Source organism: Rhea pennata, chromosome 11 (genome assembly GCF_028389875.1).
Source record: "Rhea pennata isolate bPtePen1 chromosome 11, bPtePen1.pri, whole genome shotgun sequence".
Lineage (NCBI taxonomy): Eukaryota > Metazoa > Chordata > Aves > Rheiformes > Rheidae > Rhea > Rhea pennata.
In genome coordinates, this window is record NC_084673.1 from 20,328,716 (window position 1) to 20,342,790 (window position 14,075).

The window sequence follows — 14,075 nt, forward strand, 5'->3', positions numbered from 1 at the left end:
ACAAGCACTTACTATTTTATCACTAGCAATGCATTTTACTTAGAAAGTAATCTGAGGCTCTAAAGTCTTTTTTATTGAGATAAAATACACCTACAGCTATACATCATGTAAAACTACAGAAGCTCAGATTTGCAAAGGATCCTCTGTTACAAAGCCAATGACTGAAAAAAAGATATCTGGATTCTCCTTCCAGTCACTAGCTCCGTTTGCCCCATATGGTCAGATCACAGATACAGGAAACTGAAAATGCACGAAAGTCATCTGCCTTTAAAAAAGGTTGAGGTAGCACATAACAGTTGGCACTACTGTTATTTTGGATAAAAAACAATTACATAGATAGCTAATGTGATATCAACTTGCATAAGTAAAATAACTATTGCCAGATTCTGCATTACTGATGAACTCTGCAGCTCTATTTTTTATGGTCTAAAGTTCACAATAAAACCTTCTGATGTTCTATGCTTACAATTCTACAATTTCATTAATATTTTTTAAATATTCAGCACTAAATTGTGTTGGAAGGATAGATGGGAGGAGTGGCTGATAGAGCTGACGGCTGTGCTGCCATTCAGAGAGACCTGGACAGGCTGGAGAGCTGGGCAGAGAGGAACCTCCTGAGGTTCAACAAGGGCAAGTGAGAGTCCTGCACCTACAGAGAAATAACCCTAGGCACCAGTACAAGCTCGGAGCTGACCTTCTGGAGAGCAGCTCTGCAGAGAAGGACCTGGGAGTGCTGGTGGATGACAAGCTGACCAGGAGCCAGCAATGTGCCCTTGTGGCCAAGAAAGCCAATGGTCTCCTGGGCTGCATTAGGAAGAGTGTTGCCAGCAGGTCAAGGGAGGTGATCCTGCCCCTCTACTCAGCCCTGGGGAGGCCTCATCTCGAGTACTGTGCCCAGTTCTGGGCTCCCCAGGATAAGTCAGACATGGAGCTACTGGAGAGAGTCCAGCATAGGGCTACGAGGATGATCAGAGGCCTGAGCACCTGCACTCTGAGGAAGGGCTGCAAGAGCTGGGCCTCTTTAGCCTGGGGAAGAGAAGCCTGAGGGGGGATCTGATCAATGTGTACAAGTACCTGAAGGGAGGGTGTCAAGGGGACAAGGACAAACTCTTTTCAGTTGTCCCATGTGACAGGACAAGAAGCAATGGGCAGAAATTGAACCGCAGGAAGTTCCGCCTGACCATGAGGGGGAATTTCTTCACTGTGAGAGTGACAGAGCACTGGCACAGGTTGCCCAGAGAGATTGTGGAGTCTCCTTCTCTGGAGATCTTCAAGGCCTGCCTGGACGCAACCCTGTCTACCATGCTCTAGGTGACCCTGCTGAGCAGGGAGGTTGGACTAGATGATCTCCAGAGGTCCCTTCCAACCTTACTGATTCTATGATTCTAAGGGGGAACAGTTGCAATAAAATATGTTTTCTCCTTCCTTCTAACCTTCAGTGTAAAGCTTCTCATTATGATCTTGAGCAAGTAACTGATCTCCCAAGGCAGAGGAGGATTCACTTCTAACTTCTCACCCAGCGTGGTTTTGCACTGCTATGGAAGTGCGGATCCATGCAATAGCAAACCCCATCAGCCTGTCTCCAGTAAAGCATCAACAAGGGGAGGGAGAGTTCATTTTCATCCTCCTTTCATTATTTATCAGGAAGCTGTCAAACATTTCACTAAAGCACTTCCTAGCCAAGAACTTAAAAAAAAAGAAAAAGAAAAGAAAAGAAAAACAGACAACAAAATGAACATGTCACCGGAAAAAGCAGTAATGTAGGGAATGAACCAGCAGCGTGGGAAGCCACACTGGCCATCTGAACTCAAGCAAACGCTTGATCATCAGCCACACATTTTTATGGCCCTGGCGAACGCTCAGAGCAAGGCCCACAAAGCCCTAACCTGCAAGTGGCACCAATCCTCTCGCTGCAAAGCAAAGGCAAAGCTGACCTGCTGCACAGCTTTAAATCACTGCTCATCAATAAGCGGTTCCTGCGAGGCTGCACTGAAGGCATGTCTTCATGGGCATCTTAGTGATAGCTCTCATCGGAACGTTTTAACACACATGGGAGAAGGGCTTTGGCATCACTTAGTCCTTTCATAAAGGCAAAACTGGCAAACAGTTTGATCAAAAGAGTATATTAAGTTTCCACAGAAGTTGTGTGGTACTGAAAGAGGGCTTTTAAAGTAATTTTAGTGTCAAAAAATGTGTTAGTTTCAGTCCTGCGGGTCCAAACATCTCTAATGTGGCCACAGCGGCAGTACTTTTCTTACATACTGTCCTGCCAACCAGTTTCACAGTAACGTCCCCTGTTGTCCCCGAGTGATTACAGTTTGAAACTTCTCTCTAAACCCTCTTCAGACTGACAGAAAGATGAGGCCTACTGCTATCCTAGAAACAAGACCACCAGCTCTAAGTGAGCAAGCCAAGCAGCCAGTCTCTTCAAGATACCTGATAGGGATGCTGCTTGGAGCACCGTCAGTCACCTGTTAGAATAAAACCAGGGGCTTTGGCAGTATCTTCTGATGAAGCTAAGTTACTACCCAAAGGGGCAGGATACAGACTGATCAGTACAGATATATGAGGCTATAAAGTAGCTAACCAGTCCCTTAAGCAAGCAATGTAACAAATGCAGACCAGAGGATTCAGTTATGGAGGGTATTAGACACAGGAGAGTACCTAATATCTAACAACACTCACCTTCTGCAACCGGGCTACTTTCTCATAACACCCATCCAGCTCCTGTCGTAAAGATCGGTTCTCTTCTGACAAGATTTCTACCATCTGCTGGGCCCTGGAAACTATGGCAAAAGGATCTACTTGCATCTGCTGATAAGGGGAAGGTATTTGCTGAGCCCTGGACATTACTGAGTAGGAGTCGCCTTGCTGCTGCTGCGGTCCTAGGAAGGGCTGACATAGTCGGTACAAATCTCCCTGATGGACTTGGTTTGACAAGAATGGCTGCTGGGTCCTTGGCAGAATGGCAGGATCTCCCTGGCTTGGAGTCAGAGGTTGCTGATGCTGGGAAGGGGATAGCCTGGATGGTGGCGGAGACTGAAGCAAAGTCAAAGACCCCAAGGACGTTAAGGAAGAAGTCGGGCTGTGGTGGTGAGGTGGTCTCTGTTGTAACTGCAGCTGCACATCTGGGTTCTGCCTAGAAAACAGAGAAAAGAAGTTCCATGAAAGTCATGCAGAAGATAGCGCATGAATCAAGTAATAAAGTGTGGAAGGCAGGTACCTATGTAGCTCCTATCAACAGGCCATCCCACACAAAAGGCTTATACATAAGTCTTTTAATGAGGTTTTTCCTCATTTTAATGAGTTTGGCTTTTTTTAAAAAAAAGGCTTCAAAATCAAACAGCTGTCAGAAAATAAACTCTAAATACATGAAGGTTTTTCCTCTTAAGTCCATTTTTAAGTATCCATAAACACTAGTAGAAACTCCATCAACTGACCAAAATTATTTTTATTACTTCTTTCCATACTTTGTGGATAAAACACCTAAACGGAAGACTGTTAGGAATGGGCTGTTTTGTTCTGTCCGGAAATGCACAACCTCTCATGTAGAAACAAGGAATGTTCTCCCGGAGTTCAGAGGATGCACAGTTAAAGGAACTGCCTAAATTCTCCATTACTATGCCAGGCACCACTGGCCTAAGCATTTCAAAATGCCAAACAAGAAGCTGCAGCCTGGTAAAATTAGAGAGTTAAAGGATGTGAAAGTCAACATAAGAGTCAGAAGCAGACTTTCAATTCATGAGCTCTCTCAGATCTATGCAGTAGGTGTGTTTACTGCTCCTAACAATAACCTCTGTAGGGTATCAAAGACAGATCTAGGAATCTGCATCATGCACAAGTCTGTTACAGAACTGACTCAAGCTTCACCAGCTCGCATTTCCCAACCCCTGGAGACCCCAGGCTCAATTTCTGCTGTGTTAGCCATGGAAGTACCCACTCTTAGAACATCATGTAGCATTTACTGTGCTGGATGACCTCAGGACTCAGGCTTTGCTTCCATCTCTGATGACACTCAACCTTTAACTTCTTGACACCTTCTTTACATAGCAGTTGAAGTCTCTCCCTCTCTAAGCCACAGCCAGTCTCTTCTTGGGCACAGAGCTGAGGCGGGAGCAAGCCCAGCCTAGCACTTCAATGTGTTCTGAAACACTCCCGATCAAGTTTCCCACCCTGTGGGCTTCAGTTCAACCCTACAGCTGCAAGAGCACGTACTGTTCCACCTGGCCATAGCCAGTGCCGAATGGCGCCACACTGCTGTCTGCATTCACCACGGCCACCTCAAAAGACCCCGTGGGCTTGCTCTGAGTGCACAACGGGTATGGGACACATGAGAGAGCCCCCAGCACAGCTCCCCCACCACACCAAGAGTATCAGCAGCCCGTCAATTTATAACAGCAAGCACGGAGCTGAACTAGGAGCTAAAGGGTTACACGGCGGGCTTCTTGGTCGCTGTGCAAACACTCAGCATCATCCTTCCTGTTCTGTGCAGAGCAAACGCATCAACTCTCCATACAGGCCAAAGAGGAAACGGCTGCATTAATCACATCTGGCTGGCAGGGCACGTAGGAGATCGTACACACTGAGCCCACCATAGAGCTCGCTATTCCAGTGTTGGGCATCTTTCTAGCAGAGAAGGCACGTTTGCCAAGCATCCTTGCTAAGAGACTAGGACAGAAACATCTCCCTAACGGAAAACAAACCACGTAGGGAAAAACAGAATTACTGCTCCAGATACTGTTTATTTCTTTCTCACACTCCAGTGACTGTGCTCCTTGTCAGCAGCGTCATTTCAAGAGCTGTTTTTCCCCAGAAATGATCACACATTGCATGAGGATCTCGGGGTCATGTAGACTAGAGATGTGCAACTAATTTCCTCAGGAATGTTCAGCTTAGTAGCAGTAAGTTGGCTCTTCCTCTCCTAGGAGGTCAGCCCTAGTTCTTGTTGCATTTATTTCATTATTTTTGTTAGTTCTCATAATGGAGAATAAGGCACAAAGGCCACGCAACGTGCTCAAGGTCATCTAGCTTATCACAGATGATTTCCAGCCACATTCTTTTCTCACCCAGGCTATGTGCTAACTCTGCATCTTCAGAAATCACCTGGCTTCTTGACCTTATTTTTTACGTAAGGGCATATTGATCTGTTTTGATGTCATAAACATTTATGGAATAACTTTGCTGTAATGATTAATCTATGGTGACCTAATGAGGTTTGACCAAAATAGGTATGTTGCCAGTTTGCCTCATGGCTGCAAAAAAGCACCTGTCCAATTCTGAACCCACAAAATGCCATCTTCAAGTCTGAAAAGAACCTGAAGCAATTACTAGGAGAGCCTAACTGACTTCACTGATCTTAGTATGTTAATATTACAGAGCTAATGAGGACTATTTAGATGCCAATGTTAAACGGTTGGAGCTACCTGACTAAAAGACCTCGTTATTTGGCCATCCCAGAAGCAGCACGGGCAGCATCTTGTGATTTCCACAGGGCCTGAGCTCTCCCAACAGGAATGCGAAGGTGGCCAAAGAAAAGCAACAGCAGCAGACAAACTCTGAAGGGACAGTCTGTACTGACACGCCTGGAAATGATTTTTTTATTTTTTAATCCATTGTAAAGAAGAACTCTAGGAAATCATGCCTGAGTATTTCTAAACAAGACACAGTTCTGAAATTTCCAGTGTTTGGCACTCACAGACACAGCCTCTCACATCTTGAAATTATACCAATCTTGTGGGTTCAAGCCATAACACGAGAGCTAGGAGCCACTAGTTCTGTTGCACTATCAGCTCTGGAACTGGCTTGAAGCACAGCTTCCAAACTGTCACAAAAGCTTTGATATTCCCAACAAATGAGATAACTCAACAAGGAAAATTTAAAAAAAAAAAAAAAAAAAGATGATTTTTTTTAAAACCTAGAAACTTCACAGTGACAACTAACAGCTTTATAAAATCTTGCATGCAAATTTTTGCGTATGTATTCAAGGAATATATATATATATATATATTTTTAGCATCACCAACATTCAATTTTGTGTGATAAAATACTTAAATGTATTTTGTGGGTTCAAAATATCTGGCTCTGAAATCCTTCAGATTAACATAAGAATCGCACAGCTTATTCCCTATTACTCCTATTTTGGATTTGGAGGTTTAGAAAAGTAAATGAACCAAAATGGACTTTTCAAGGTTTTTAAATAATACTCCAAAATTTTAAAGCATCATTCACTACTGAGGTCAGCTACAGAATTGTTGATAGAATGGCAATAGAAACTTCCCTCCATGCGATACAGCCAGCAATCAGGTAACCTTGCAGGAGTAATTAAAATTAATTCCAATCTAAGAATTTCATAGAAAAATGCAGGAAGATCCTCAAAATACACTGAAAATAAAATTACCTTTAATCGCTGTCCTTCAGTTTGCCTCAGTGTGAAAAAGACCTTAAATCCAAATGCAGAAAAAAAAACAACAAAAAAAAAACAAAACAGTACAATAACTCCCACAAGTGTTTAAGTTTGAAAATGTAATTCTAAAATTTTAAGGGCCACTTCATCCTGAAGGCTGTACCACCGAAGAATCTCTGCTTCCCTTAAGCCCTCTGGCATGTAGCGGAGAAACGCACCACGTGGGCCAAGTACATGCTTGGATTTATGGCTCTGCAACTAAAAAGGGTCACATAAGCTTTTTAAGTCATGAAGACAGAGATACGGGGTAAGGGCAGTCTTCCAAGCAAACCCAGCCATCAGGAGCGCCGACACTGGCGGGACGGCAAACTTCAAGCCATGCAGAAGATCTGCTGGGAGAGGAGAGCGGGGACAGCCAAAGAACACAGAGATCAGGCAAGGTCTCCGGCTCGTTAAAAACTTTTCCAGCTTCACGGCTTCCCTGCCCGTGTCGCGTTCGAGCAGTTACAGTTCCCCTCTCCCCCACAGCCCTCCTGCACAACCCAGGAAACATTAACTACAGGAGGGGGCAGACTCCGCTTGATTAGACTGCCGCAACCAAACGGCCACATTTTTGTTCTGCTTCCTCGTCATACCTGATTATCCCCTGCTTTGATGCTGCTCAGGGGAACGCGGCGCACAGAAGTGATTTACTAATTACAGGACAAATTCTGCAGGCTTCTTTCTCGGAAAGCTTCTGTGAAGTCAACGGGATTAATCCCCCCAGCAAGAGCTCTGTCTTTCGGGCTCTGAACAGGGGACGGCGCTTGAATGGGAGAGACCGATGGCTTCCTCCGAGCCGAGATGCTGTCGAACGCGGCCCCTTCTTCCCCACCTCCAGCCATCCTGGCGGGCACGCAGACCGTGCGGGACGCCGAGCCCAAGGCATCCTTCTCCTCCTCGCGGCAAGGGCTCCAACCTGAGCGTTTACTTCCATCACTAATACAAAAGTGCATTGACAGAACAGGGAGAGAACAGGACTTTGGAGCTTCCCATGTAGCCAGCCCTCTTCTGAGCTTTAAAATTTCCAAATAACAGCACAGATGCCTCCGGCGTGCCCAGGGTTTACGTTACACCGACATCCTTAGGAACATATCCGTGTTCCCAAAGTTACACCGCCCAAGAGCAGGTGAGGCCAACTGTTTGCAGACTGGTTTGAGCTCACCACGCAGCCCATTCCTTTCCCAGCCTGGGGAGGGTGAATCACGCGAACGCTGTGAATTCCCCAATGTTTATCTTGCTCAACGAGTTTTATTTAACCGTGCTGGTAGGTCACCCTCAAATTCCACCGAACAATGAGGGGAAAAACCCGCAGCAAAGGGTGTGCCTTCGCCCGCGGAGAGAAGGGGCTTTGTTTCCTTGACATATGGTTCAAAAAATGCACACGGTTAACAGTCCAAATTAATCCCGATAAACAGAGAGCCCCACTGCAGGAAAACTGGAGCGGCTGAAAATACTTCAGCCCTCCAGAGGTTGCAAAGACGCTCGTTAGCACTGCAGCACTGCCCGGCGCGAGGGAAACTGGCTCCTAAAAGCTACAGGCTTTTAAAATACTCAAGCCATTACCCAGCTGCACCTTCAGTAACACAGAAGGTTTCTTGTCTAAAGGACAGTTTCTCTTAAAGCGTGTGGGAGAGGGAGGGGGCCCGAGGACTCGCTCCCTGCCCCGGCTACGCTGCGCTGTAATTTATGGATTAGTCTTGCAATTGTTCTACTGCTTCAGCATTTGCTTGCAAAGGAAACCTCTTCTCTGCGCAGCTATTTAGGTTAAAAAGTAACCTCATTAGACTCCCAGTGCTTTGAAGGCAAATTTCAGTTGCTTCCCCTACTGGAAATCTTGCCAGCTGAACCTTTCTCCTCCTCCTCCCCCCCTTTTCTTTTGAAGCAGCCAGGATCCATCCAATACAGACAAAAATCACCCTGTCTAGAGGAGTTGACTGCTGGCGTGTTTTCAAATACCTCTCCTTCACACAGCAAGCAGGCTACAGCTCGGATACGCTATATACAATACTGCGAGTATTTCCGATGCAGGATAGCCGCTAAGGGCTTGATTCCCTTTCCTGTGTGCGTAGAGACTCGAGGCCCATGAATTTTCAAAAACGTTTTCAACAAGCTTCTACAATCATTAGGCCACCCCCCAAAAGCCCTTTACTTCCCCTTTTCCTGGCCTCTTTATTATTTATTTAGCCAGATCAAAGGGCCTTTTCATCAGGCTTGTATGCTGCTGAAGTCATTTCAGATCACAAACAATGGTGGACAAACTCTGAAAATAGCTCCCCACGGGACTGGGAAGGTCCTCAGCAGATTCAAATTCCCCAAAGCTTGGACTCCTCTCCCAAACGGAGCGGTTCCTTCCTCCTGCTACCCTCAAAACGCAACGCAGTACATGCAAACACAAATGCGCAGAGCCCTGGCACCACTCGTTTCTGCAGTAATGCTCTTGCTACTTTGCTGTCACCCTTTCAGCTTCAAAGCCAGGTCAAAATCCTCATACTGCAGCCCCACCAGGTCTTAGACAGAAATAAGACAGTAAGGAGCAGAGCCGCCACTATCTTCCCCACTCTTCTTGCTTTCATTCACTTTCTCCTTTCCTAAGTGGTATTTAGGTGCAGTTTAAACCTAAAAAATCTTTTGTCTTGCCAGACATAATTACAGCACAGCTTAGTCTTGCAAGAAGTAACAGCAAGTTTCTTCAGTGAATCACATCACAGCTTTGGCTTTTTTAAACAAACCTTCTGTAGGGCTCTGGAGCTGCATTAAACTTCTCCATGCCATAAAATATATATACATATGTGTATCTTTTCAGGATTAAAGAAAAAACTGTCAGGCCTCTCCAGGTAAACTCATGGAACAGGTTACAGTGGTTACAGTCCTTCCAGACACACTCTGTAGCTGAACACAGTACGTCATCTCACATAACAGAGATGGGATCTCTGCTGGATGATAACGTTTCTGCCTTAGGAGTGAGGGGAACAGACTGAATTTTGTACTCTTTCTCCTTATCTGGCTAAATGTCACTGCCTTTTTTTAGGATCTTGCTTACCTGACTGACCCATATTCAGGGGGATGCTGATACCTCATCATAGGCCCATCAGATCTTCCCTGCTGGCTCACGCGATGATCACTATAGAAATGTCCCGAGTCCTGAGGTTTACAGTTCATGGATGGGGTGGACACATTTTTGTAAGGATACTCTGGAGGAGGACCCCGCTGCTCCATCCCTTTCAGGTTGGGCTGGGAAGGGGGCTGCACCGAGTTCTTGTAGAACTCATTAGAACCAGAATTTTTATACGGGTCGCTTGACTGCTGAGGAGAAAGTGGAGAGAGAGGGGAGAGTGGTGCGCTCGTGACAGGCGCATGGGCCTTGACACCGCTGGTGGCCAAGGACAGCTGCATCAGCCTCTCACTCAAGGAGCGGACGTGTCCTTGCTTGAGGTCCTTAAGTCCTTCATCCTGGTGGACCTTCCCTGGGCTCACACGCTGAACTGTGGGCCGCCCTTCAGTTCTCATCTTTTGGTTGGTGACCCCCGTTACATAAAACGCTGCCCCAACACTAGCATGTGGTTGGCCCCTGAAATACTGTGACTGCACTTTGGCTTCCTCATAGGTTGGGAGATCCTCACTGTTCTGAAGTCGTGGGGAGAGCTGCTTCTCCATGATGCTGTTGTCCACCTGTATCTCCTGGCCCTGGGGCTCCTGACGGGCAGCATGAGTCACAAGCTGGTGGTCCTGGGTGCTCAGCCCTTCGTTCTGAGATGCTGGACTCCCAGTGCTGTTGAAAGGGGGGGCATTTCCTGTGGCTTGTTGATGTAAGGCAAGAAGGTTACGGTTGTCATTTGGGTTTCCGTATCTGAGCTGCTCCTGCAGCAGGCGCTGTAAAACTGTCGTAGCTGCTTGCTCTTCTGAATTCCTCATCTCAAACTGTGGTGCCTTTTGGGTGGAATGTAAAAGATGCCCTTGACCTAAGAAGAGGAGACATGCTTATTAGCGCCTGAGTGGAACAAGCAGGAGACATTTAAGAGCAATGGCTTGAAATAGGGAAAAATGCAGGTTAGATTACCAAAGGTTCCCATAACAATAGGGGTCATGAAGGCCCTTCAACATGAGAAGGCCTTGCATGCTAAGGGGGCAAAGCCTCAAAAGGTGATGAAAGGTGACCTGCACGTTTATAGGAATATTAATCAACTGCAAGCTGTAAGAATACATGCTGAATACATCAGACAGCAAGGCTACTTTCAGGCAGAAAAGAGACCTATAATTCACAGGAAGACAGTAAAAATGCCTGAGCCCTGTTTGCTCTACACTTAGAGCTACCAACAATGAAACACATTTTCCATGTTTGCAGGGAGACAAGGATAAAAGGGTGAAATCAGCAATTTGTCAGGTTATGGAAGAATTAAAAAAGAAAAAAAAAGAGAAGATGCTCATTAAGATTATATATATATATATATATCAGAGGAAGTAAAGGAATCTCTTACCTTGGATCATTTAAAGTAAATAACGCACACCTGGTTAACCAGCAGATTTTTAAGAGTTATTAAATATCCAGAGTCAGATCAGCACTTTGTCTCCCTGCTACAGAAAATACTACATACTAGAGCAAGTGAGGACTCTGGGAAGACTTCCTGCTATACAAACGCAACCAAATCCTTACACATCTAAATATCATCATTGAATGCATGCAAAAGCAAGAGGAAGAAAAAAGGTTGTCTGATCTAAGGCACAGAAAAAGACCTCAGTGTGACAGGAAAAAGCATTGTGTACCCATGAAAGAAATTTAAAGAGCTAATGTCAAGCACATCCTAAGTGCAGATTCAACAGCCTGTGGATTCAATTCAACAGTGATTACAGCATGATCAGTCTCCCAGTGGAGTCAGGAATATGTTGTTACTGAAAATTAAGCCCATTGGCCTTGCATGAGTTGAAATAGCCAAAATCCATGATACCTTTCAGACACGTAACTAAAAGCAGAGCCAGAACAGTCCAGAATAACATCCCAGAGACTGCAGCTCAGTTGGCTGAGCTGCAGCTCTGCCTCAATAGCAGAATACACAGGGGTATTCATTTTATTTTGAGACTCTTCTTCTGTATAAAGTTGTCCCTTAACAAAGGGCAACTTGCCCCAAATAGCTTGTTCCCTGGTGGAACCAGGGACAGACTGCAGGAGCCCAGAGAAATGAAGAGTCATTTCTTCTGTGTCTCTATAACTACTTAGTCTCCTCTGCTGAGACAGCCTACTGCATGGCAGACAAAATCCTTCTCCATTTTTTTTCAAAAAAAAAAAAAAAAAAAAAAAAAGAGAGTGAGCGAGTGCGCGCGCGAGAGTTAAAAATCCTTCTCATTCCAGGCTACCTTACCAATCTAGAAATTCAGGCCCTGATAAATGGCCTGGAATGAGATTCTGTTGAAATCCTACTTGAAGTGGCACGTACCTATTTCCTTCACTTTGACTTCCTTAGTAAGGAGGAGGAGTTCTGACACATGGAGGGACACCCGGCTTTTCTCCTGCTAGTCCAAGATCTCCTCTCAGAGATGGCTTCAGTCTCCTCTTCAGTAGGCCAAATCACTTGACACTCTCCTTGCCTCCAAAATAATTCTGAGGAAAGCATTGAAAACATCATTTTAATCAGCAGGTGAGACACTAGGAATTATAAACCTTGACCAGTATTTCGTATTTTTCTTTTGCAGCTCCTTACTTGCTCTCAGAGCCCGGCAATTCTGATCCCTTTAGGATGAAAGAAAACCCCTGTACCTAACAATCTGCTCCAGCTGCTGCTTTAATCATGACAATTTCTGCTCCAAGACTAAATGTTGCCAAGTAATGCTCTGTCCCATCTGTGCCTCCAAGTGAAATAGTGATTAAAACTCACTAATTCTTAACTCCATTGTTTTATTTTTTGTTAAGAATGAGAGCTGCAGCACAGATGATGATACTGTGTTAATGGCTCCTTTTTCAGTAGAAATCCTTTGATGAAAGGTGCTATGGCTTTACAAACATCAGTGAACTACGCCGCAAAAATGACTGTGACAGTGTTCAGTATAAGGGCATTAGCTTTATTTTACAGATTAGGAAAGTGAGAGAAGTGAAGGACATTGCCAAAGTATATGCCAGAAATACACTGCAGAGCCCAGCTCTAATTCCCAAAGCATTCTTTAATTACATTATTTTTTCCCTCTTAGGAGAGAAAGCACTAGAAAAAACTTTAACTACTGAGTAAGAATCTGATGAATACAGAAAAAGATGTTTTTAGGTGTGTTAACCAAGAAGGAGTTAAATCTACTACCGAAAATATCCTAAAGAGAAAGGCAGATGACGCAAAAGAAACAGAACATACTCGCGCACACAGCACACTTTATTTTAAGAGTAGGCAATTTTAACAAAATAAAACTAGTGAAATTTAAAGTATTCACTGGGATGTATAATTTAATTTCCTGGAATGTTGCAAAAATAAAACAAACAGATGTAGTAAAGGAATGCAGATGTGGATACTTCTGTCTCTGTCTTATTATGGCACACATCTACACCCTACAAAAATTATCTGACATCTGCAAGTTAAATACTTGAGGTGTCAACAGCAATTCCAAGGCACATGAGCAGTATCTAACTAGGGAACAAGGCTGTGTTGTGTGGTAGGGTACTTCAAGATGGTGGTTGAAAGAAAAAAAAATAAAAACCATCTAATGTCAAATTCTTAACTGGTGACTTAGCTCAAGAGGGATATATTGAAAACAGCTGCCAGCAAATATGCAGCAAAGAACCTTTAAAACAAGCATTAAGATAGCAGATAACTAGAGCAATTTCTAGCCTCTTTTCCCAGTATTGCGCAAGAAAAGTTAAAGATTCCTTGTCCCCCCATACCAATATCATCAGCAACTTTTTTTCTTTTTTTAAAAAACAAAGTTGCCCTAAGCAATTCTTTTTATTAGAGCATATAAAGACTTCCATTATGCAATGTGATGCTGTCTTTCCACCCAAAGATTTCTTTTGTCTCAACTGGAAAAATGTAAAAGGGGGGGGGTATTTTTTTAAATACAAAGATACAACCCAGCTTGAGATTCTGCCTCTCTGCCTTACAGATTTTTCTCAACAGACAAATTCAATATGTGCACGTTTAACTCCTTAAGACGTTCAAGGAAGTAATTCCGTACGCAACCATTTCATACACACAGTTTTATATCACAGCAATATAAGCTTATTCTATCGACCCGATGAAGGAAGGCCACAGTTCACACTGAAAGCATTTGTGATTTCACTACTACTAATTTTAGTGTGGATGCAAACTAGGAATCAGCCAGGATATCCAGAACAAGAGGTGGACTGGGGTACTCTGTGACTCTATTCTGGCTAATTAATCGATTTTCTTTACATACCAACTATTAGCGTTAAGACTTTTTTCCCCCCTAGTTCTATCCTGCTATTTTTAATTAACAAAGAGAATCTTGTGCAACTAACTTGGGTGGCAGGATTCCTGGAATCTGCTTTCTGAGTAAGCTGGAAACTCTATGGCAGAACCAGTTAGCTGAACTTTTTTCTGTAATGAAACATAAAAATGAACAGTACAATTGGTACTGAAGCCCATGTGTTACTTATTTGGACACCAAATTCTATTTGTGCTAGGCTCTTTCAGCAATT

General features: G+C 44.3%; 1 protein-coding gene across 3 annotated transcripts in view; it reads right to left on the reverse strand.

Moving 5' to 3' along the window:
• AMOT (angiomotin) overlaps positions 1 to 14,075 on the reverse strand; it is a 63,001-nt gene that overhangs the window by 26,604 nt on the left and 22,322 nt on the right. For all 3 annotated transcript variants that reach the window (XM_062584479.1, XM_062584480.1, XM_062584481.1), the window contains exons 2-4: positions 11,875 to 12,038; positions 9,486 to 10,404; positions 2,686 to 3,139 (exon numbers count right to left, since the gene is read on the reverse strand). In XM_062584479.1, coding sequence (XP_062440463.1) covers positions 2,686 to 3,139; positions 9,486 to 10,357 — 1,326 coding nt within the window. In that variant the 5' untranslated portion in view covers positions 10,358 to 10,404; positions 11,875 to 12,038. The remainder of the gene's footprint in view (positions 1 to 2,685; positions 3,140 to 9,485; positions 10,405 to 11,874; positions 12,039 to 14,075) is intronic.